General features: G+C 47.3%; 1 protein-coding gene across 1 annotated transcript in view; it reads left to right on the forward strand.

Moving 5' to 3' along the window:
- Positions 1 to 3,402: 3,402 nt before the first annotated feature.
- Positions 3,403 to 23,494, forward strand: part of St14 (suppression of tumorigenicity 14 (colon carcinoma)) — a 37,738-nt gene continuing 17,646 nt past the window's right edge. The window contains exon 1 of the mRNA XM_005378564.2: positions 3,403 to 3,636. Coding sequence (XP_005378621.1) covers positions 3,553 to 3,636 — 84 coding nt within the window. The 5' untranslated portion in view covers positions 3,403 to 3,552. The remainder of the gene's footprint in view (positions 3,637 to 23,494) is intronic.

Here is a 23,494-nt window from a genome sequence, read left to right on the forward strand (position 1 = left end):
CTGTTCACTCTGAACCATCACACACCTCTTGCTGTTTGTAGGCTTTTCCTCCTCAATGGACAGCGAGTTGCCCAGAGGCCTGGTGTGATCCACTCCTCTGGGCTGGCTGCCTGATCTCACCGTCTTGTACAGTGACGGAGCTCTGGTGATTTTAAACTTGGGCTCTGTCTGCGCATGTGGCTCCATCCTCCTCCAAGTTATCAATGGTTTAAACCAGGTTATTTAGCCTGTGGGCAGTGCACACAGGTGCACCTTTTTGAGGTCCTAGCTCCTAGGACATGAAGGCTAGGTGAGTGGGTCCCAGGGACACAGGTGTGACTTTCCCAGCAGGCAGAGTCCTCTGGGAAATCTAGACAGAGAGAGATGGCAGCTTGAGCATGAGTGCTGGGGACTTGGGATGGAGTGCAGGTGAGGAAGGCAGGTGGTGAAGTTTGGCTAATTTGGTCATGTGTTAACCTGCTATAGAAGAGGAGTGATATGGGCCCAGGCTGAAATCTGGATCTGAGCTGGATTTACTATGTAGGAGTCTGAGAACTTGGCACTTGTTTTCCTTTTTGCAGGCAAATACCCTACACCTGAGCAACATCTCCAGTCCTTGTGAGGAGGAAGATTGGGGCATTGCCAGCTGGCTGGACAAGTGGGCGTGACCTGTCAATCATGGAGATTCAGGATACATGCTCAGAAGAACAGTTCCCAAGCCCTGCCCTTGGGACCAATCAAAAAGTGCTATCTTCAGTTCTTCTGCAAGATCAAGCAGGTTTTTGATAGGACAGCCTAGATCTGATGTCAGAATGGGGGATACAAAAGGGAGCTATTGTGCCCTCTCTTTCTTCGTGGTCTCCTCCCACTCTGCAGAAATATTTCTTTTCCTATCTTTAATAAACGTAAAACTCCTTTTTATTTTAAAGAGAATAAAAAAATAAAAACAATATAGAATTTCAAAACAAGATGACAGGAAATTAACAATGGCTATTGTATTGCATATTGTTATCTTCAAAGTAGTTGCTCAGAGTGCATCTACTTTTTTGCATGTTTCTTGACCAATTCTTCGTTCAGGACAACAAAAACCTAGAAAGAACCTCTAAAAGGAGTGTACAGTACCCCAGAGCCCCAGTAACATTTGGCCATATTCTTTAGACTGGCTGCTCTTGGGCTTCTTCACTGGCAATCTTCACTTTACCTCACATATAGCTTGACGAGTGTTAAACTAAATGGTTTACTTAAACAGCATGTGGTTATCCATTTCCCTCTGTCCTAGGAGGCACACAGGTGCATAGAATAGCATATAGGAATGTGATGGGAGCACACTTAGAATGCACTTGGTACCCCGTGTGACACAATGAGCCTACAGAGGGATCTCAGCTGGATTCCTTTCTTCCTCTGAACCACAGTAAATGCATTGCTTGTGCACTGCATCAAATAATTGTATTTCTATGGGCAAGACACTTATTTAGCTTTATGAGATAGGTGAGAAGCCCAGCATAGTGGTGCACACCTGTAATCCTGCTGTTCTTGGAGGCTGAGGCAGAAGGAATGCAAAGACCCTGGGTTTAATGTCCAGCACTATGAAAAAGAAGAGGAGGAGGAGGAGGAGGAAGAAGGAAGAGGAGGAGGAGGAAAAGGAGGAGCAGGAAAAGAAGAAGAGGAAGGAAGGAGGGGGAGGGGAGAGGGAGGAGGAGAGGCAGGGAGGCCAGCGGAAGGGGAAGGAGGAGGAGGGATAGCAGCAGTAGCAGCAGCAGCAGCAGCTGTAGCAGCTCGAGGAGCCTGAAAGACAAGAGTCATTCTTTTTACTGTAGAATAGCGAGTTTAACGGCCACGAGTGCCATCTTGCTTACGTTATGTTGGATCTGGCTTATTGTGAGACATTCATTGATTGAGGGGGGTTGTGCCATTGTTAATCCAAAGTAGTAGAAAATTATTTTTTAATATCTTCTCTTTGGCTTTTAATACTTCATGGGCTAGAAAGTGGCAGATTCATTTTCTCATTTGTTTAATTGACACAATTTATTGTGCTAGGCTCTGAGGTCTCAGCTCAGTAAGATAGAGAGAGAGGCAAAGAAAAAGTGATATATTCCATTAAAGCAATACAAACAGGCCTAGCTCTGGCTTAGAGGGAAGGAAAAATCTCACAGGAGAGGGAGTATACTGATCCAGGCCAGTCTTTGGCAGTAACAAAGAACAATCAACTCTCAGTGGCTTAACGTCCCCAAAGCCATATATACCACATATTTGGTCACAGCAGAAAAGGTTTCTGCTTACTGTAGTCAACTAGGGTCATAGGTTGACAGAATTTTTTTCTTTCTTTCTTTATTAGAGTCACTATGTAGCACAGGCTGGCTTTGAACTCACAGCAATCTTCCTGTCTCAGCTTCCTGATTGCTGGAATTACAGGCACACCAGAAGCAAGAGACCCCTTGGCCTCTTACACAAAACTAGCCAATCTGGGCTTAAAAAGTGGGCTGTTTGAAGCTAACTGGATGTGGGATTAAGGAGAGTAGAGTCAAAATGATTCCGAGGCTCGAGCTCAGGAGAAAGAGTATGATTAGGCAAAGCAATGAAGGCGAGCAAGTCCAGGAAGGAAATCTGGAGCCTGTTGGTTTCAAAGCAGGGGTCTTTATTTTTTTGTGTCAAGACAGTGGTCAGCATACAGCGCTCGCTCAGGAGCGTCGATGGATGGTGGGACTGGCGTCCAGCACCAGTGGAAATGTTCCAGAAAACCGCTGATGCACAGCGGGCGGCGCTGGGCCATGTCTACCAGGAAGGCAGGTTTGCCTATCCGAAGGCCTGGTGTGTGGGGTGAGTGTGTGTGTGTGTGTGTGTGTGTGTGTGTGTGTGTGTGTGTAGAACGCTTAAAAGAGTGCTTTGGAGCCCGACATCCCGAGGGAGAAGGGGAGAATCCCAAAGGTGGGCACTTGGAGAAGGGCGTGGTCGGCGTCTGATGACCCGGAGGAGGAGAGAGCAGGGCACAGGCCCAGCCCGGGCGCCGCTGGGAGGGCCTGTGGGGCCCCGGAGGAGGAGCTCCGGCGAGGAGGCTGGGCCCGGCGGCTCCGGCTTCTACTTGTAGAGGGGTCACAACTGAGCACTGTCACGGGGCAGGCTGGCCGAGATGGCAGATCCAGTGCAGGCCGGCTGGAGAAGCACAGGAAGGGAGAAAAGTCCGTTGAGCCCGAGGGAAGGGCCGTCCTCCGGGAGAAGCAGAAGAGAGTGAAGGAGCTTTCGTTGTTGCTGGGTTCTTACGGCCATAGTCGCGGGTCCCCTCTCCAGCTCACCTGGGGCGGGGGCGGAGCTTCCTTCGGGGGCGTGGCGTGGGCGTGGCCGGAGCGCGGCGGGCCGGGCCGTGGGCGGGACCTAGTGGTGGCCACGCCCAGAAACTACCTGCGCGGGGCAGGAAGGATGAGAGCAGAGCCGCCGCCGCGGGCCGGGCGCTGGGTCTGCCCGGGAAGTCAGCCGGATCCGCGCCCGCGCGCCCCCCGCACTCCGCGGGCCATGGCAGCCGGCTGCCGGCAGGGACCAGACCTCTGAGACCCTCGCCGGAACCCGGGCCCCGAGACCATGAAGAACGATCGCGCGCGCAAGGCTGGAGGGCCCCCCAGGGACTTCGGCGCGGGACTCAAGTACAGCTCGCGACCGGAGGAGGTGGGCGGTCCCGGCCGAGCCGGGTCGGTGGGCCAGGGTGGGGGCCCGGGATCGCCCTCCACGCGCCAGGCCGAGCGGCGGGGTTCTGCGCTCCTCCCCGCTGCCCGGTGGCCGGGCGGCGCAGGTGGAATTTCCTGTTCGGCGGGTGCCTGGCCGCTGGGCCGGGGCGTGGCGGGCCGGACCTTCAGCACCTCGGAGGTGGGGAGCTCCGGGGCCCTGGGGGCGCCCGACCGCTCCTCCCGCCTTTCCGCCCCCTCGGTTCCTTCGCTGGTCTGAAGGAAGGGGCTCCGTCTGGAGCCGTCCCTTCCCCTCGGACTGTTTCTGAATGCAGATCTGGAAGGAACCGGAGCGCCGAGCTCGGAGCGGAGTGTTTCCTGGGGTGGTGGAGATTTGTCTGTTCCTGGCCCCCGCAGGAGTTTGCTTTCTGTTTTCCGGTTCCTCGCAGTGGGCAATCTGGAGCCCAGAGCCCATGCTTGCCGCGGAGAAGAGCTGGGCGCGCAGGGCTGGTTTCGCTTCCGTATCCCGAAGGGAAAGGCCCGCCGGGAAAGTGGCTGTGTGGGCAGGTGTGTGGGAGCAAGTGTCTTGGGCCTGCTCAAGACACTGAAGCAGGAAGCTCCTCTTTGGCCGGAAGAAGAGTGAGACATCTCTTGAAAGAGTCAAACGGGGTGTTACTTTGCAAGGGAGGTGCTTAGGTGGCAGTTCTCAGGTGGGACTAGCAGCCAAGCCTATGTACCGTCTCTGTCCAGTGAGACCCCGGGTTTCCTAGCAGGCCTTCAGAGACAGCGTGTTTGGGGAATGAGGTTTGCTACTCTGCAGATGACCAAATGATGGGCCACTTTCCTGTCCAGACTCCCTCTCTTCATTTTTTTCTTTCCTTTCCTGTCCTCTTCCTCCTCTCCCCCTCTTCCTTCTCCCTTTCTCCTTCTTCTTCTTTTTCTCTTTCTTTCTTTCTTTCTTTCTTTCTTTCTTTCTTTCTTTCTTTCTTTCTTTCTTCTTTCTCTCTTTCTTTCTTTCTTTCTCTTTCTCTCTCTCTCTCTCTCTCTCTTTCTTTCTTTCTTTGTATGGTACTGGGAATTAAACCCAGGGCTTCACATTGAGCTACATCCCCCCAGCCGTTTTCACATTTTTAAAATTTTGAGATAAGCTCCCTGTTAAGTCTCCAAATTGCCCAGATTGGATTTGTAAAGTTTTTCATTTTCTTTCTTTTTTTTTTTTTTCCTTAGTACTGGGAATCGAACTCATGACCTTGTGCTTGATAGTCAGGAGCTTGAGCCCCTGAGCTATATCCCCAGCCCTCCCACCAGGTTGGATTTGAACTTACGATCCTCCTGCCTTAGCTTCTTAGAGTGTGGAGATTACAGCACCACACATCTGGGCATGCACCACCATGTCCCACCCGGCATCTGGTGTTCTTGGTTCCCGCATTAGGGTCAGGCCAGGTTTGGGAGCTGTGTCAGAATGGTGCCTTTTCTCTAAGTAGCATCCTGCTTTGGGGAGCTGGCCCAAGAGCAGATGGTGGGGCCATTTGTGGTGGGTCCCCGCCACACTCAGCAGCTGAGGCTGGGCACTGTTGTTATCTCCACTTTTCACCCCCAGTGGCCAGAGCTGCTGGCCTCGATACCCTGCCGTGGATGCTTTCTCTAGCTTCCTGTAATTGGGGTGTTTGTGAATCCTTGATAATTGCCTACTTGGGTTTCTAGACTTCTGCCTCTTTAGCAGAACCTGCTGTTTATTATTTCTCTGCCTGTCCTAACTTCCCTTTCTGGGAGTCTCCTGCTGAACTGGAAAGTGAGCCTTCCTGGATTCTGGGCTACCTTCTACAGGGCACCAGCATCCTCCCCGGGGCCACCTGGGCAGGGGCTCTTTCCATTTCTCCTTGTCTCCCACCAGCTGACTCGTTACCTGCAACCCCTCACTTCCTTATTTTCCTTCCCCCTTGGTCTCACTCATCTTCTCCTCTTTTGTGACCACATTGTGAGGTTGCTCCTTTCACTTCCAATTCTGCTGTCACCTTTCATGCCATTTCACTCTTGGTCTTTTCTCCCATCAATGAGTTCTGTTGACCCAACTGTAGTCGTGGGCCAGGTGTACCTGGAGGGGGTCATCTCAAAGATTCATACCAAGTAAGCGTTTCCCTGACGAACTTACAGATGCTGAGACTCATGCAGAAGTTAGATGTGTGACCAGTGTGGGGAGGAGGTGGTCTTAGCTCGTGCTCATTTCTCCTGGCAGGCTTCACATAATCCCCCATGCCAAACTTCAGCAGAATGCTCATTCCCTGGGCTCACGCAGCAGTGTGGTTTGTAACCTGGGTCTGTAGATGTTGCCTTGTTTTCTCTGACTGCTGCCCCTAAGGTTTGCTCTCTATGTCAGCAGAGCCTGGCTTAGATCATGCTCCAGGAGTGCTGTTGCTTTTGGATTCCTTGTTCCTGAGTTGCTTCCATTTCTTTATTTTTCTTTCTTTCTTTCTTTTTTTCTTTCTTTCTTTTTTCTTTCTTTCTTTTTTCTTTCTTTCTTTCTTTCTTTCTTTCTTTCTTTCTTTCTTTCTGTCTTTCTCTCTCTCTCTCTCTCTCTCATGTTTTGTTTGCCTTTTTTTTGACAGGATCTCACTGTGTAGTTCAGGCTGGCTTTGAATTCAGTATGTAGCCCAGACTGACCTCCAACTCGAGGTGCTCCTCCTGCCTCAGCCTCCTGCGTGCTGGGGTTACAGAAATGTGCCACTGTATCCTGTTTCCTGCTTCCATTTTGGCATCCCTGTTTGGTGATACTTGTATATCTGGTGACATCTTTTTTCAAGCCCCACTGCACTGTGCCTATAAATGGCAACTTTGCATTGCTCTGTGTCTCCAGGAGCCTGCGGAGATGGCATTTGGGGATCGTGTAAGCAGGTGTGTGGATAGCAACTATTAGAGCCATTAAAGATAATTGGGAAGCCAGGATCACTGAGCGGATCGGTCTCTGTTGAATATTGGTGTGGCTGTGAAGATGCTTTGATGTGAGCACATATAACCCGGTTGCAGTTTCCTTAGGCAGGACTCAGTATGCCTTAGCCACGAGGACCGAGGTTGGGAAATCAGATGCTGTGGAGTGAGAGAATCAGGTGTTGGGGGTTGGGCTCTACACCCTGGCCATTCAAAGTTGTTTGCTTGTTGATTGGTCAGACACTCACTGGTTTGCTTAGTTGCTCGTTGCCATAACAAACATTTACTAGGTACCCACCAACTGAGCATGGGCCTGGCACTGGGAAGCAGTGAGAAAAAGCCCAGCACACAGTGCCTGCCTTCAGGGCCCGTGTGGTATGGAGTACGTGGAGTCACATCTGCGTCATGAGCTGTAGATTCTGGATAAGCCTAGGGTGGGCACTGAGAAGGGCATCTGTGTAACCCGGCCTGGAAGTACCAGAGCAGGCGAGCCGCGTTTGAGGCATCTGATGTAGTGGCAGGAGGGTGCAGCGTGAACCCACAGCTGGATGCCGCTGCAGTGTGGACACACGGTCTCAGGTCTGAGAAATGTTACCTCATTTCAGCTTCTGTGGCTGTAAAATGGGATGATGCTATGGGCAGGTTTGCTGCAAGGATTCAAAGGGACATTTTATATGAAAGCCCTTTGTGAGTTGCAAATCATGCAGTTTGAGTTTTTGAGTTGAAAAAGACTCTGAGAACAAGAAGGTCATATATTGTGGGGTGTGAGTCAGGAGGCCAAGAACCCCACTTGCCAGGGGGCTGTGACCTTGCACCAGTGCTGGCTTGCCCTGTGGGGCACAGGATATGCTCCCCTGAGGGGTGTTGGGAGCCTGGCCTGCAGTGGAGACCCTCTTCCTGTGCTCCTTTGGTTTTCACGTCTTTCCCTTTCCCCAGCTTCAACGAGAAAGACCCTGCTGTGGAAAGCAAATGAGTAGTGGCGGCTCATGCCTTTCTCCTTCTCATCCCCACCCTCCTACAGACAGAACCTCAGCTCTATAGATTTCCTCTTTCTTTGTTCTCGTAAGCTCGTGTGGCGGGCTGAGGGAGTGGAGAGGCAGTGAGCCCTGGGACCTGGAGGGTTGTGCAGGTGTGCACTCGCAGGGCAACCTGCCTCTCCATGGCCTCGAGACCCTTTCCTCTGTGGAAGTCCTGGGAACGTCTGGAAAATCACAGCTCCACTTAGGAGTCTGGAAGACAGGTTTAGGACAAGACCGCCCTCATCCGGTAGCCCAAGTCGCCCACTGCCTGTGGGAGTCGTCAAGGGTGGGTCCGCTGGGAGCTGGCTGGGGGCTCAGGTGCCATCATCACACCCTGCAGGGCACCCAGTCTCGGCTCCCTGTCCCAGTTGGCCACTGTGGCCAGTGGCTTCTGTCCCTTGGAACCCTGTGGTTCTGGAGTTCCTCTGATGTCTATTCCTCTGCACTGTGGTTCTGCCCAGGTGGTTACCTCATGTCTGTCCTAAGACAGTCTGTTCTTGGGAGGGGAGGGAGAATGGGACTGGGTCCCCAAGGAGCCCAGATCACAAGATGTTTCTTCTGATGTTGTGCACATGACTACTGGAACATCTGGAATACTATTAAGCATTTCTGGCATGCTTGAGCATGTACTATGTTTCTCCCCTCTTGGAGGTGAGCATTCCAAGACCCTCATGGCTACCTAAATCTGAGATGCTCAAGTCTCTTATATAACTTGGTATAGAACTGTTGCTTAATGATAGACATGCCTTCCAAGACCTTTGTCCGTGATTTCCTCAGGGTGCAAACTTCATAAAGTGGACTTATATCCCCCGAACTAGGCCCTGGTGTAGCCTCCCCCGAACTAGGCCCTGGGTTGGTGCCCATGAACCTGTGGTCCATCCTTGACTGAAGGGCTGTGCGGCATACGACTGTTGGCATATTTGGTCAGCACATCCTACATATACTAAGCTGTCTTTAAATACTTACAGTCTAGTACAATGCAGATGCAGTGGGAATCATTGTTTGTTGTACCATTTAGGGGATAATGACAGAAGCATCTGCACCTGTTCAGTACACATGCAATTAAAAAGTTATTTTTTCAGCTCTCTGTTGGTGGCATCTTCAGATGCAGAGCCCACAGATATGCAGGCTGATTGCTATTGTTGTTACCCTTTTATAGACTAAAAAAACAGCACAGAGAGGTTGAGTCACTTTGCTCAAGACTGCACAGCGAAAGTGCTGGGAACTGTGCTGGAACTCAGGTTGGCTGGTTCTGCTGTGTTTTACCTGGACTGCAATGTGCAGAACAGGACCATGGGCCCATTGAGCTCAGGAGGGGAGGGTCCCTGAAGGTAGAAATTCATTTGATTTTGGTGAGAAACTGGGTTTCTCTTCTTGGGATGTGTCTGAAATGCCTGGGACTAAGATATATATATATACATATGTTTAAATTTTAATTATTATTTTTTGAGACAGGATCTCACTATGTAGCCCAGACTGGCCTTGAACTTGTGGCAATGTTCTTGCCTTAGCCTTCTGAGTGCTGGGATTACAGGTGTGTGCACTACACCTGGCCCTAAGTTATAAAAGTTGTTTCCTAGTATGGAAATGAGAATAGAAATTTCTAGGCCAGTGATGGCGAACCTTTTAGAGACTGAGTGCTCAAGCTGCAACCCCAAGCCCCCTTAGTTACTGCAAAGTGCCAATACTGCAGTTAAACCTGAAGACTGAGGTTTCAGTTTAGAAGAAACAACGATTACCCAATGCTGGGCTGCTGGGCCGACTTGGCTTGTGTGCCGACAGAGAGAGCTCTGTGTGCCTACTGCCGCACCGTGCCGTAGGTTTATCACCACTGCTCTAGGCTTCTTACCTTGGGTGAGGGTGTGGGCATTGGCTTAGAGCCTGTGGGCTCTCCCTTTGTGCCTCTCTCCCTTTGTGAAGAATTGTTCCAGAAGCAGATCTCTAGTAAACATGCTGTCTTGGACACTCATACTTTCCAAATTTGCCCTGCTCTAGGGGCTCAGTGGTATATGGGGCTGGCCCCTGAATCCTGGTGGGAGCTGTCTATATGGCCACTATCTCGGATTCTTGGTTTCTCTATGGCCCACTCCGATGATGCTGAGGCGGTGGCGGTGGTGAAAATGTGAAGGATACGATGCCAGTCACTTCTGCCCTTCACTAATTAGGCACTTTGCAGTGCAGTGTCTCAAAGCTGTATGGAGAAGATTTCCTCGTTTGCACAGGAGAATACTGAGGCTCAAAGGGTTTGGATAAGCGGCCCAAAGGCCTCTACCAGAGGTAGAGCGAGAATTCAGACCTTGATCTTCGTGACTTCAAAGCCTGTGCCCATAGCCACATGCAGTTATAAAGTTGGGTTTGGAAGCAGTGCTGATTGAAGCATGTCCCCAGCGGAAGCCCAGAACACATCATTACACAGAGTTGTGAGCACATAAAAAAGAGGTGGTCATCACCAGGCGCCAGCACAGGTGCCAGAGCCGCTGCCCTCCACACTCGTCTGGCTTTCCTTTTGATGAGGTTCTGGCAGGCCAGGAGCAGAGCTGGAGGTGTGCTTTACACAAAACACAGTTGTATTTATTATGCACAAGATTAAAAACCATGTTGAAAATTTTAAACTGAAAAAAAATTCACTCACTAGGCAAACAAGTCAGTTTCCATGAGTCGGGCCTCGGTCCCTGTCTTACTCTGTATGTGCCTTGTGCTGGGTGTGCTGTGGTTGCCCTGCTGGGTGGGGTGGAGGCCCTGAGCCCCAGGGTCCTGAGCCTGCTGGGCTGTGTCACTGAGCAGCAGTGCCAGTGAGGGTCCCTGTGGGCAGGGCTCGGGGCTGCCCCGACGCCCTCCTGGGCTCTGTGCCATTTCCTCTTAGTAACGACGCAGATGAGGACTTGGTCATTCGCTGGTTGGCGTCGTCAGTGACACCCAGCTAGGAGGGAAAGGCCGATACGTTGGGTGATTTAATGATGAGTCAGAGAGAGCTGGATGGTCCACGGGAGAGGCTGCTGTGGGCAGAACGTGCCATCCAAGTTAAGGAGAACTGTGCAAACCACACTTCCCTAGTCGCTGGCAGCTCTGAGTGTGGCTCTACCACAGTAGAGCCAGAATTTCTTAAAATATAAAAATAAATAAATTTATGTATGTATGTATGTATGTATTTATTTATTTATTTGAGACAGGGCCTTGCAATGTAGTTCAGTCTGGCCTTGAATTTATTATGTAGTCCAGGCTGGCCTTGAACTTGAGTTGATCTTCTTGCCTCAGCCACCACCCGAGTGCTGGGACTGGTATGCACCACCACACCTGGTTAGAGCAGGAATTTTGAGTTCACACAACAATCTCAGTGAAGGCCAGGCTTGTAATGTGGGCTGCCTATAATCTAAAGTATATTCTTCTCCTAGACTTGGTTATGCCTTTAATAATTATTATTAAAAGGCTGATATCTGTACATCTATGTATTTATAGATGTATAGATATAATATTTTTTGACAGAAAATTTGGTAAGTTATAAGATAACTGATAAGTTATAAGAATTTTTAAAATGGAGAAAATACTCATGCCAAGACACAATTTGGTACTGCCTATACATTTTTTTTTTCTTCTTTTCAGGCAAGGGATCAAACCTTTGGCCTAACATGATACCATTAGTTTTGGTTACAGAAGATAGGAATTTTTATTTATTTATTTATTTATTTATTTATTTATTTATTTATTTTAAAGAGTAAAAGAAGGATAACATAATAGTAGGGGGCTTACCAAATTACAGACTAAGTGGTAGGAAATTATCAATGGTTATTGTTTTACATATTGTTATCTATAAGATAGTTTCTCAGGAAAACAAATAGACAAATAATAATGAGTTACAGACAGGAATTTTTTTTTAATCAAGTGATATAGTTATGTCAGATTAGGAAGTGAAATTCTTCTGAAATTCTCCATGCTACATTTTAACCCTTATAAATAGAGCTAAATGTCCCCCAAAGGGCCATGTATTAAACGTGTGGTCACCATCTTGGCACTGTGAAGGGGGGTGTAATGTTCAGAGGTTGGCCGTGTGTGTGTGTGTGTGTGTGTGTGTGTGTGTGTGTGTGTGTGAGGGTCATTGGAGCCATGTCCTTGGAACCTAGGCTTTCTCCTGCCCTGACTACTAGATGAATGGCTTTGCCCTGCCCCGTGCCCCTGCCTTGATACACCACCACAGGCCCCAAGCAACAGAGGAAGTGCTGCAGCTTCCGGAACTGTGAGCCAAAACAAACCTTTCTTTTTTATAAGTGGATTATCTTAGGTATGTCCTTCAATGAGCTGAGACAAATCATTTGGCTGACTTTCTCCTCCACATCTTCTATGCATCTAATGTGGACATTAACACACATGTGTACACATACTCTGCTCCAAAAGCATAATGTAATTTCAGTCTGCAGTTTAGCCATAGTGGTAACTAATTAATGCGTCAACCTTTTTCTTACACTGAGGACCAAGCTGGGGATGCTGTACTCCTGAGCCACATCCTTGGGTCTTTTTTTATTTTGAGATAGGGTCTTGCTAAGTTGCACATGTTAGCCTGGAACTTGGGATCTTCCTGCTCTTTCTGAGTAGCTGGGATTACAGGCAATGGTAAGCAGTACTTTTTGTTTTTTCTTTTTCTAGTTTACCTTGCATAGCTTTTCCATGTTAATTACTTAGTTTTGAAAACCCATGTTTTCATTGCTGTGTAAGCTTTCACCAAGTGGTTATATCATTCATTCTTATTCTTATTTTTGCTTGATTGCTAGTGTGTGCTCCTTGAGTGTATTATTGAGTGATCAGTGCAAATGCAGGTATCAGGATAAGGGAGGTAACTCTTCAAGTAGACCTCATGTGGGTTATGCTGTTGAATTTAGAGCATATTTACTAGAACATGACTGATGGTGAGGTTAAGCCACATGGTCAGAAGTTGGAAAAACATTTTGTTGAACGATTGGAGGAACTGAGCATGCTTAGCTAGAGGAAGAGCTAAGAGCATCTGGGGATGCTCCAGCAAGAGAAATTAGCCTGGGTCTGTCGCAATGCTAACCAGTGCCGTGCCGAGCCAAGCCTGATCACACCTCAGGGGAGAGCTTGGCAATCTGGATGCTCAGCAAAGATGCTGTTTCCCCTAAAACGGATGGCCCCACAGACTGTAAGGTGAGATCCCTCAAGGGTGAGGCCTGCTCTAGGAATTAGGGTCCAAAGGTATACTCCTGTAGTCCTCACCTCACTCCTGTCTTATACTTCCTGTGCTCTCTGGAGAATCTGGTTTGTAATTGTGGACCCACAGCCCTGCAGGGCCCTCCCCTGTGGCAGGGCTTCCTTGTTAGTATCTTTAGTCCTTTCACTCCAAAGGCTTTTTAGATTTGGAACTCACTTCATGTGCTTGGGGGCCGTAAAACAGGTGTTTCAGAGTCAAGCTCGGAGGCTGCAGGAGGGCTTGGGCCTTTTCCTCTAACTTTTGTGTCCCTGAATTCTCCAAGGTAGAAACAAATTGAGGTGCCCATAGGTAACCGAATCCTCTTCAACCCTAGGAAAGAACATTCTCTGGTTATTGACAGATGCCATGACTTGAATGATTCTCCAGGGGACTTTGGGTGGTGAAGAGAACACAGTCCCCAAATTCCATAGGCTGCATTTATGTAACATTTAAGAAATGACCCCACATTGGAACTGGAGGCTGGTGGATTGGTGGTTGTAGGGCTTGAAGGGTGTGGGGGACCGGAGGGAGCTGGGTGAGGTTACAGAAAATGGCAGGAGGAGCCTTGTGTCAGAAGTGTTCACCGTGATCGCAGGGCTGGGAACCTGTGTGAGCGATAAAGTAGCATAGAACTTCACACACACACACAGCTACAAGCAAGTGAGGAAATCTGAATAAGGGCTGTGGATTCTGGCAGAGGTGCAGTAATACGGTTTGAGGGAGGGTAACCCCTGGCAGAGCCCCAGCAAAGGGTATAGAGGATCACTCAGATTTATTTCCTCAACTGCAGGTTTCTCAAGAGTTTCAATAATAAAATAAAACACACTAGCTTGTGAAATCAGCATTCGACTCAGAAGTCAAGGAGATGGGTGAAAAGACATTTTGTGATGCTAGTCACATCTCTTTCTTTGGGAATGGGGTGTCTCCTTCTGGGCCGCACTGCTGCAGGCAGGGAATCTGGGCACCATGTAGGTGTGGCGGACGGACCAGGAAATGGGTCTTTGGCAAACCTGACGGGCCGGTGAGAGCTTGGTGGGTTCAGAAAGCTGGGGATGGACACAAAAGTGGCCAAAGCAGGAGGAGGCCAGATGGTGGGGCCCCCAGAGCTTGGGGGCTGCCAGCAGAACCCCAGGGCATGGAGAGAGTATTCCTTCTGCCTCCAGGGTGACACAGGCCTGGAAACTGCCCCAGTGCCTGGCCTGGAGGGCAATTCCAGCCTGCCCTAGAATACCAGCCACAATATGGTAGGCTCTGGGTTTAGTCCCCAGTGCCAAAACCCCCAACAACATCCAAAGAAAGAGACATGAAAAATCAATCAAGTACCAACTCCCAAAGGCAGAAGAGGAGGCATTTCCGGTGCCCTGGGCTGGGCGGGTGTGTGGACCGGCCTTACACAGCCCTAATCCACACACTTGGGCTCCGGAAGATTTGCCAGGCCTGTCTGCTACTGCTTGGTCTTTGTTGCTGTTGTTTCATGTTACAGATAAGGTCTCACCGTGTAGTTCAGACTGGCCTTTAATTCTCAGTGATCCTTCTACTCAGACTCCCAAGTGCTGGGATCATAGGTGTGTGCCACCATGGCTGGCATTTTCATTTTGAGGCAGGATCTCCCTCAAAGTTGCCCAGGCTGGGCTTGAACTTACCATCCTCCTGCCGCAGCTGCTCAGAGTGCTATGATAATAGGCTTGTGTTGCCACGCCTGGCGCCAGCCTGGTCTTTGAGGCCCACACAGGACTCCTGCTCTGAAGGACTTTTGTTTTAATTTTTGCACCCCAGCTGTTCCCACTAGGCGAGAGGAAAGAATGGGGTTGCCTGACTTTAGGCAGATAGATGGATAGTGGGCGGAGAAATGAGAATCAAAGGGAGACAGTAGGTAGGGCCCTGTCATTAACAGGGACCAGCTAATTATGTTCTCCAACTGCCTTTCTGGGAGGAGCATAAAGGGTCATTAACCCACTTTTGAGAGCCAGAGACTGAGGCACAGTGAGAAGCTTTGCCCCAAGGGGTGGGGCCTAGGGACGAGACACACTGCCGTTTCTGTGTTGCCACTAGGCAGGACCAGGTCCCTGGGGGCTTTCCGGCATGCTCTGACCAGAAGTAGAGACCCCTCAGTGGAACACCTGGCCCGGGGTCAGCTGTCGGTTTCCCTGATGGTCGGGGCTGCACAGCTACAGGAAATCCTGGGTTCCCTTGGGGGTTTGGAGAGCCCACTCCCTGGAGGAGGAGCTGGGAGCCCTGTGATTGTGAGGAAACTAACAGCCGCAGGGACTTTTGGGATGATGCACTGACCCGCTGAGGGAGTGTCTGCAGGGCAAGGAAGTAAGGCGGGGCCACACCAGGTACCTTGCATTGCAGGTGGTGGATTAAAATAGACCAGCAGGGCCTAGTACACACCTGGCTGCCTCCTCTCACCGCTGTGGGAAGTGGGCGAGCCTGCTAGACACTAGACCGGTAAGTAAAATTTCTCAAACTCTCAGTTCCCGAGAATGACCTGGGGCACTTGTGAAAAACTTCCAGATCCAGGTTCTGTCCCCGAGGGGAATCTCCAGGGAGAGGGGCTTGGGAATCTAGGAAACGCGGGTGGTTGATCAGTGGGGACTGTAGTGGCCTCTTGTGGGCCTTTCAAGAGATGTGTTGCCCAGGGTTGGTGAGTGGGTGGGAGGAGTCCGATGTGGGCCTTTTCCCTTCTCCTCTGTCCCTCTGTCATCCCTTGATAAATAGCCCAACGTCCTCTGCATTAGGTCATGTGTTGTTGGCCTCTGACTTAAGTGGTGGCGCGTGGGTGAGTCCCTGGCACCAGCTTCAGGAGCCTGCATGTGGGCCTGTTGCTCCCTGTGCTGCTTGAGTTTACTTGTGGTGGATGGAGAAAGCCCTTTAGGTCCGGGCGCTTCTGTGCCAGCAGGCCCCGGCGGGGGGCTACCATTGAGTCCACTGTAGTAAACAGATAGCACGAGGGTTACATGAATGTTTTGTTTTCCCAGTGAGTATAACAGTTATGCCTACGCAACTGTGGTCTGCTGAGTGTGTGGGAGCATTATATTTAAGAAAAAAATGTACATATGTGAATTAAAAATACTCTGTGGCTCAAAGCTGCTGGTGATCACCTGAGCTGTTAGAAATGTAGCACCTGTGGATTTGCTCCGTGCAGGGTCAGGGCTTGTGACTAACTGCGACCTTCAGTTTCTAAATAACCGGGTGTCTGTGAGGTGCACTGAAGCCAGGTGTAATAAAACAGGGCGTGTCGCTGGTCAGCAGTGTGGCGGAGAGGGCTTTCTCTGACTTCACCGCTGGTATCTGGGGACCGCTCACGTCTCCGGTGCTCAGTGCTGCCCAGATGACAAATACAGAGTGTGGTTTTGGAGGTCATTCTTCGGTCTGTCGTCGGAGGTGGGCTTTAGCCAGACTCTGGCCAGGACCTCAGTGGAGCTGTCTGTTGAGGAGTAGCGGTGAGATTATGCTGGCTTGGTGAGGAGAGGCCTCTGATGCACCACAAATGCCTTCTGGCCTTGAAAACCCATCACCGGGGCCGGCCTTTCTCCTCGTGCTTGACAAATCACAGGGTTATTGTGTGGTTCTCAGGCCCTGGTTTTGGTGATGACGTCATGGGATTGAGATCTGTCCCACCTGCTGGGTGGACACACCGAGTCACTGCCCAGGTGGGTGAAGAGCGTGTGCCATGCATCAGTGACAGTTGGTAGTGACGTGGTTCCAGGTACCCTTGTCTTAGTCTCATGTCTGAGCCATACACCTGTCTTCCCAGCTGGTGACATCACCTCTGCCCCTTGATCTTGATCTCCAGTGTCAGAAGCAGGTTGCCACTTGTCAGGATCCCAGAGAGTCTGAGTGACCTCTTCAGGTTTCCTGGTCTGTCCCCGGCCTCCCCAAAGACCACACCCACCTTTGTGAAAAGAGGAGCAATCTAAAAAAGGGCCAGGCTTGAACATTTATTTTGCTCCCCATCTGCTTTGCTTAGAATCTCGTGTGGATTCGGGATAGATGGTGCTATTTTGGTGTTTATAAATGTAGACTCACTTATGGTTGCTTCTCTGTCATGAGGCAGTGGCAAATTCTTGCATTGGATTTGCCAGTCCCAGGCCCACGAAGGCCAAGGAGGTTGGGGGAAGTCCGCACCTTGGTTGCAGTTCTGTCAGAGTGTGCGGGGAGCCAAGACAGGGTTCTGCTTAGGGAGAGTGTCCTTTAGTTGATCTGAACAGAGCTTCGTTCAGCATTTACCTTTCAGCCCTGGTTCGTGTCTTACTTAGAGTAGGATGTCCACAAGACTTTTATATCAGCAAATAAAATTTCAACTTTCTGTAAATGTTTTTGTTTTGTTTTAGATGAGCACTGGCCTTGAAAATCATAGGTACCACTTGCGCTAGTGTGCTCAGATCAACAGAAGTGATGACAGTTCTGCATTCTCCCTTGTCAGGTTTCTGATCCCCACCCCCATGTGGGCTGGGCATGGGGTGACCCTGGAATCTCTCCAGGGTCTTTCCTCAGTGCACACTCTGAACCCCTCGTTCCTATCCATCCTCCTGCAAGTCCTGCTCCTTTTTCTCAGTGGTCTAGAACCCTGCTGTGTTTTCTGGGGGACCTTGGCCAGGACCCAAGGAGGGATGGCAGTTAGGAAGAGGCCAGCATAATTATGTGACCTTTGTTTGTGTTTGTGTTTGTGGTAGGCAGGTACCTGGCTTCCTAGCATTGTTTATATGTGCACCTGCGGATTTGTTTACTTTAAAGGAGAAACAGAGAGAAAAGCAAGCACAGGTGTACTTTCTCTTCTTTTGGTTCGTGGCTGTGTGGAGCGATTAGGTGTGCAATTAAACTGAGATAGACGGGCTCGCATCCCTGAGACCTCTTCCTGCTCCCTCCCCATGTGCCCTCCACAGTGGCGTCTGGGGCCCAGCACAAGTGGGTGAAACCCCGCTGGCAGTTAAGATCCTGGCCCTTGTCCCAGCTTTGTTGTTTTACTGACTTCACTATCTTTATTACCTCAGTAGGCTCACTCCCTATGGCTCAGCCTCAGTTTTCTTATCAATAAAATGATGAGGTTACGCAAGGTGATCTGTATTAGGCCTGGAAATGGAGCTGGGGTCATAAAAGGAAGCGGGCTAGTTACTGATTAAACAGTTGTTTCTGGGCTGAGCAAAGCCTCGGAACTCACACTTGCTCCTGTGTTCTGGGAGGTGAGGTCCTGAGTCTACCACCCAGGATGACTTCACTGAAGCATCATTTTTCTTGTCTTCTTGGTAAATTGAGGGTGACAGTGATTGTCTTAATGTGCTGTATTACTGTGAGATGAAAGAAAATAGTTCGGAAATTACTCTGTAAATTGAAAATACATCTAAATATAATAACTTAGTATTCTGTTACTTTTCTGTTTTTGGTGATACCAAGGATTGAAGCCAGGGCCTCTACATGGCAGTATATTCCCAAGCCTTGCTTTATTTTTTCTTTTGAGACAGAGTTTCACTAAATCACTAAATTGCCCAGGCTGGGCTTGAACTTGCAATCCTGTGCCTCAGCCCTCAGAATGTTTTCTCATTCTTAAATATAATTAGACAATGGTGAACCATACGACATCTGAAGGAAACTTACAGACTGAAGCTTACAGACTGAAAGACAAAGACAAAGTCCAAAGACAACCTAAATACAAAAAGAACAATCACTGATGCACGCCTGTAATACCAGCACTTGGGAGGCTGAGGCAGGAGGATCACTGCAAGTTCAAGGCCAGCCTAGGCTACATAGTGAGTTCACTTCCAGCCTGAACTAAATAGCAGGATCCAGTCTCAAAAAAACGAAGAAACAAAAAACCAAGAAAACAAAACAAGAAAACACCCCCCCCCACCACAAAGCAGAAGTGGTGTCAATGCTTGTAGTTCTAGTAAACAGGAGGCTGAAGTGGGAGGGTCACTTGAGCCCACAAATTTGAGACCAGCCAGACTCTGCCTCAAAAACAAACACAACAAAAAGAAAACAAGGTTTGTTTTATCCTAAAAAATAGTAAGAAGGCAGTGTATTGAGAAAACAGGAAAAGGCCACTCAAAATAATTAACAATTGAGGAACAAAATGTTACTGGACAGTCAAATATATGACTTGAAATTTAGAAAAATCATTGCCTTTATAATTAGCCCAGAAACCATATCATGTGATTCCTTGCTTACAGAGTCAGCTGGTTCGTTTCTACAAAAAGCCTGCTGAAGATTTGATCAAGATTGTGTTGAATCAGATAAATTTGAGAGTGAATATTTTAACAATGTTGAGTGTTCTAACCCATGAACATAGTAGTACATAGTTCTTTTATTTGAGGCTTTTAAACTTTCTCTCAGTAGTGTTTTATATTTTTCAGTGTACAGGTCATAAACAAATTTTGTCAGATTTGTCCCTAAGGGTTTCATTTTAGGGGTGTTGTAACTGTACTTTGTAACTGGTATGTTCAAGTTTTACTTTCTAATCATTCATTTCCAAAATATAGATGTACAACTGCTTTTGTATATTGACCTTGTATTCTGCAGTTTTATCAAATTCCCTATTTCAATAACTTTAAAACTTATCTAGCTGCAATAATGAACATGATATGGTATTAACATAAAGATAGATAAATACATTGATGGGACAGAATGGAGTGTGGAAATAGACTAACAAACATATGAACAATGGGTATTAAACAAAAGCACAAAGGTAGTTCAGTGGGAAAAGGATACTCTTCAACAAATGGTGGTGGAGCAATTGAATGTCCATATGTAAAAAAGAAAAAGGAAAAAAAGAACATCTGTCCATGCTTTGCACCATTAAAAAAAAGAAAGAAAGAAAATAACTCAAAATGGTTTGTAGGCCTGAATGTAAAACCTAAAACTGTAAAACTGCTGGAAGAAAACATAGAGGAAATCTTTAGTTTAAGTAAGAATTTCTTAGGTAAAACATCCAAACCACAATCCATTAAAAAAAATTGGACAAATTGGACTTTATCAAAATAAAAAAACTTCTACTTTTCAAAGATATTGGTAAGGAAATGAAATACAGGCCATAGTCTGGGAGAAAATCCATGCAAAGTATGCAATGAACTTGTCCTTAAAACACTACTAGAGCCGGGGATATATAGCTCAGTGGCATAAGTGCCTGTCTGGCAAGTGCAAGGTCCCGAGTTCGATTCCCGGTACAAACAAACAAACAAACAAACAAACAAAACTCACTACTAGAAAAATAACCAAGCCAGTGGAAAATAGGCCAAAGATTTGAAAGACTCTTTGTTAAAGAAAGTTAAACAGATGGCAGTCGAGTACATGAAAACAGATCGACATCATTAGTCATGAAAGACATGCTTCTTAAAGCCACAATGAGAAGCGCTTGTGTATCTACTAGAATGGCTAAAATACAAAGGACTGACCATATCAAGTACTTGATAAGATGTGGAACAACCCAAATCCTCATGCAGGGTGGATGGGAATGTAAAATGAGGCAACCACTTTTTAAAACAGTTCAGTAGTTCTTTAGAAGGGTAAACATAGACCTACCATAGGAATTAGCAATTCCACTGCTAGGTATTTACCCAAGAGAAATGAATGCATATTCCAATACAAAGACAAACCCTAAGTGACCCACAGTCCATAACAGGTGACCAGATAATCACATTTGTGTATTCATACAATAGACAACAGTGCGCCCAGCAGTAGATATCCTATTATATAGCCAGCAGTAGATAGGGATGCACTCTCCATGCATGTAGTGTAATAACTTGCACAAAACCCAAAATAATTATGCAGAGAAAAAGAAGCCCCCCCATCCAGCCTGCACCAAAGCACTACCTACTGCGTAATTCCACTTGTATAAAGTTCTACAAAAAAGGAAACTATTCTTTGGTGACAAGAAGTAGTTAAATGGCAGCATGGGGAGTTGGAGGGAAGGGCTAGAGGAAGTGGTTTTTTGTTTTGTTTTGTTTTGTTTTGTTTTGTTTTTGAGACAGGGTCTCGCTGTGTAGTCCAGGCTGGCCTTGAACCCACTATATAGCCCACACTGGCAATCCTCCTGCCTTAGCCTCCTCTGTGCTGGGATTACAGGCATGCACCACCAGCCTCAGCCAGAGAAAGCTTTCAAGGATGATGGATATGTTGTTTATGTTGACTGCAATGATGGTTTCATGGGTGTACATATATATATATACCAAATATTATGCACTTTAAATATGTACAGTTTATTATATGTCATTTATATCTCAGCAAACCCATTTTTACAACTCAAAAAGTTTGCAAGAGCAAGTTTACAAACATTCTGAGAAAAGAACTAAGTGAGAGAATGTAAAGTTATAGGAGGCAGCTAGGTGTAGTGGCATGTACCTGTAACCTCAGCAATTGGGAGGCTGAGGCAGGAGGTTCAATTTGAGTTCAAGGCCAGTCTGGGCTACATAGTGAGTTCAAGGCCAGCCTGAACTATATAGAAAGACCCTGTCTAAAATGAAAAAAAAAATTATGGAGAATAGTGAGAATTGTGGAGGACTCACTCTTTGTCCCTGATGGTTTTTTTTGTTTTTGTTTTTGTTGTTTTTTTTGGTACTGGAAATCAAACTCAGGACCTTGAGCCTGTCAAACAGGTGCTGTGCCATTGAGCTACATCCTTGGCCCATTCCTGGTGTTCTGAAATCTCACTGTGATATATTTATTTATTTATTTTGGTGCTGGGAATTGAATGCAGGATCTCGAGCTTGCCAGGCAGGCACTGTGCTGCTGAGCTACCTCCCCAGCCCTCACTGTGATATATTCAGTTATTTATGCTTTTTCAATTTTCTTTTTCATTATTCAGTGAACCTTTTTTTTTGTCTTTTTGAGACAGGGTCTCGCTATGTAGTTCAGGCTGGCCTTGAGCTCACTTTGTAGCCCAGGCTGGTCTTGAACTTGCAAGGGATCCTCCTGCCTCAGCCTCCTGAGTGCTGGGATTACAGGCATGCGCCACCACGCCCTGCCTTTTGTTATTGTTTTTGTTTTGTTTTTCTTTTGTCTTCAGTGAACCTTTGAACGTGAAGGCTTTCATGTTTCTTTAGACATTGGAAGTGTCCTTTTGCTGTTCCTTTGGTAATGTCTTTTTCTTTGCTAGACTCAGGAATTGGACTTAGGTTTTATTTATGATTTATCTTTGTGGTCCTGGGGATCCACCCTGGCTTTGGAAAGTTCTGTGAGCGCTCCCCTGCTAAACTGTACCACCAGCCCAGGAGTGTGAGTGTTACTGAGGATAAGGGAAGGAGATGCACTGTTAGAAATCCCCAAACCACAGACAGCCACCCCTGGAGAGCCCTGTGGTGGCTCCGGAGAAGCTGATCAGAGAACATCGGGACTCCAGGACTCCGGTCAGGCAGGAAGGAGTGGAAAGTAGGTGAATAAGTTTATTTTCCTTCATGTTCTGAATGCTAATGGCTCCCCACCCAGGAGATTAGAAATTGTACTCTCTCTGGAGCAACTGAAACATCCTCTAGAAAGAGCTACAGAGCCTAACTGTTGGGAGTATCCAGTTAAAAAATCTGGCCTGTCACTTTCTTGCACCCTGCCCACGCACACCGAGCTCCCTAACTGCCTTTAGGACCCCATTCCTAAATATGAATGAACAACTAAGGAAGAGAAAAGTACCTAACAGAAATATAAAGATGAAAACATTTTGCATTTGTCAAACAAATGCAAGATGCCATAAAAGAGGAAAATTAAGAGAACAAAATTAAGAGAACATGGGCTGGGGATTTAGCTCAGCAGCACAGCACCTGCCTGGCAAGAGCAAGGTTGTGAGTTTGATTCCCAGTACGGGGGGGGGAAAAAAAAAGAGAACAAAAAAATTCTTTGATATTAATTTTTTTATTTTAAAGAGAATACAAAAACAATAACAACAACATAGACAAAAACAAAAGAAAGCAAAAATAATAAAAATGATACAAGGTTTCAAAACAATGATAGGAATTCACAGTGGTTGTTATATTACCTATTGTTATCTTCACCGAAATTGCTCAGATTACCAGATGGAAGAATGCAAGATTGATCGCACCATTATTTGATACCAAAAAAAAAAAAGAAAACCATTAGTAAAAAGATTAAAGATAATGAGATGGCTACTACAAGAGAAGGATGAAGAGTCAGTGTAAGAAGAATTAGAGAAAAGTAGACCAAGAAAATGAAAGGGAGGACATTATTTAAGAAATGAGATAAGTTTTCCACATTGCAAGATAAATCTCCAAATTCGAAGGACACATGGAGATTTCAGCAAATGGCATTTGAAGATCTAATTCAAAGCTCATCCTCAAGCCTTTCAGAGAAAGGTAGCAAAGCTATTAAGTAAGAACTAATGGATTTATAATATCTCTAAAAGCAAAATTAGAAGCAAGCCATGGAGGCTTCCAAACTTTAAGTGAAAATTATTTTAAGCCTATAGTTCTCTACCCAGCCAAACTATCGAAAATGCACATGTAGAATGAAGATATTTTCAGAAGCTTGCAAAGTGTCAGAAAAATTTCTTTCTTAGGAAGCTACTAAAATATGTTTTTACCAAAATGAAATGAACCATGAGAGATGAAGATATGGAATTCTAGGAAACAGGGGCTTCAACAAAAGGTGGAGGTGAGGGGACCCCTGAGATGGTGTGGAAATCCCAGGGACCACCGTGAAGGACAGGCTCAGAGAGGAAGGTCCCGGGGAGAAAATGAAGTAAGTTACTTGGTAGACTTCTCTTTGATAGAAGAGTGATG

The sequence above is a fragment of the Chinchilla lanigera genome, unplaced genomic scaffold (genome assembly GCF_000276665.1).
Source record: "Chinchilla lanigera isolate Chin_1 unplaced genomic scaffold, ChiLan1.0 scaffold00011, whole genome shotgun sequence".
NCBI lineage: Eukaryota > Metazoa > Chordata > Mammalia > Rodentia > Chinchillidae > Chinchilla > Chinchilla lanigera.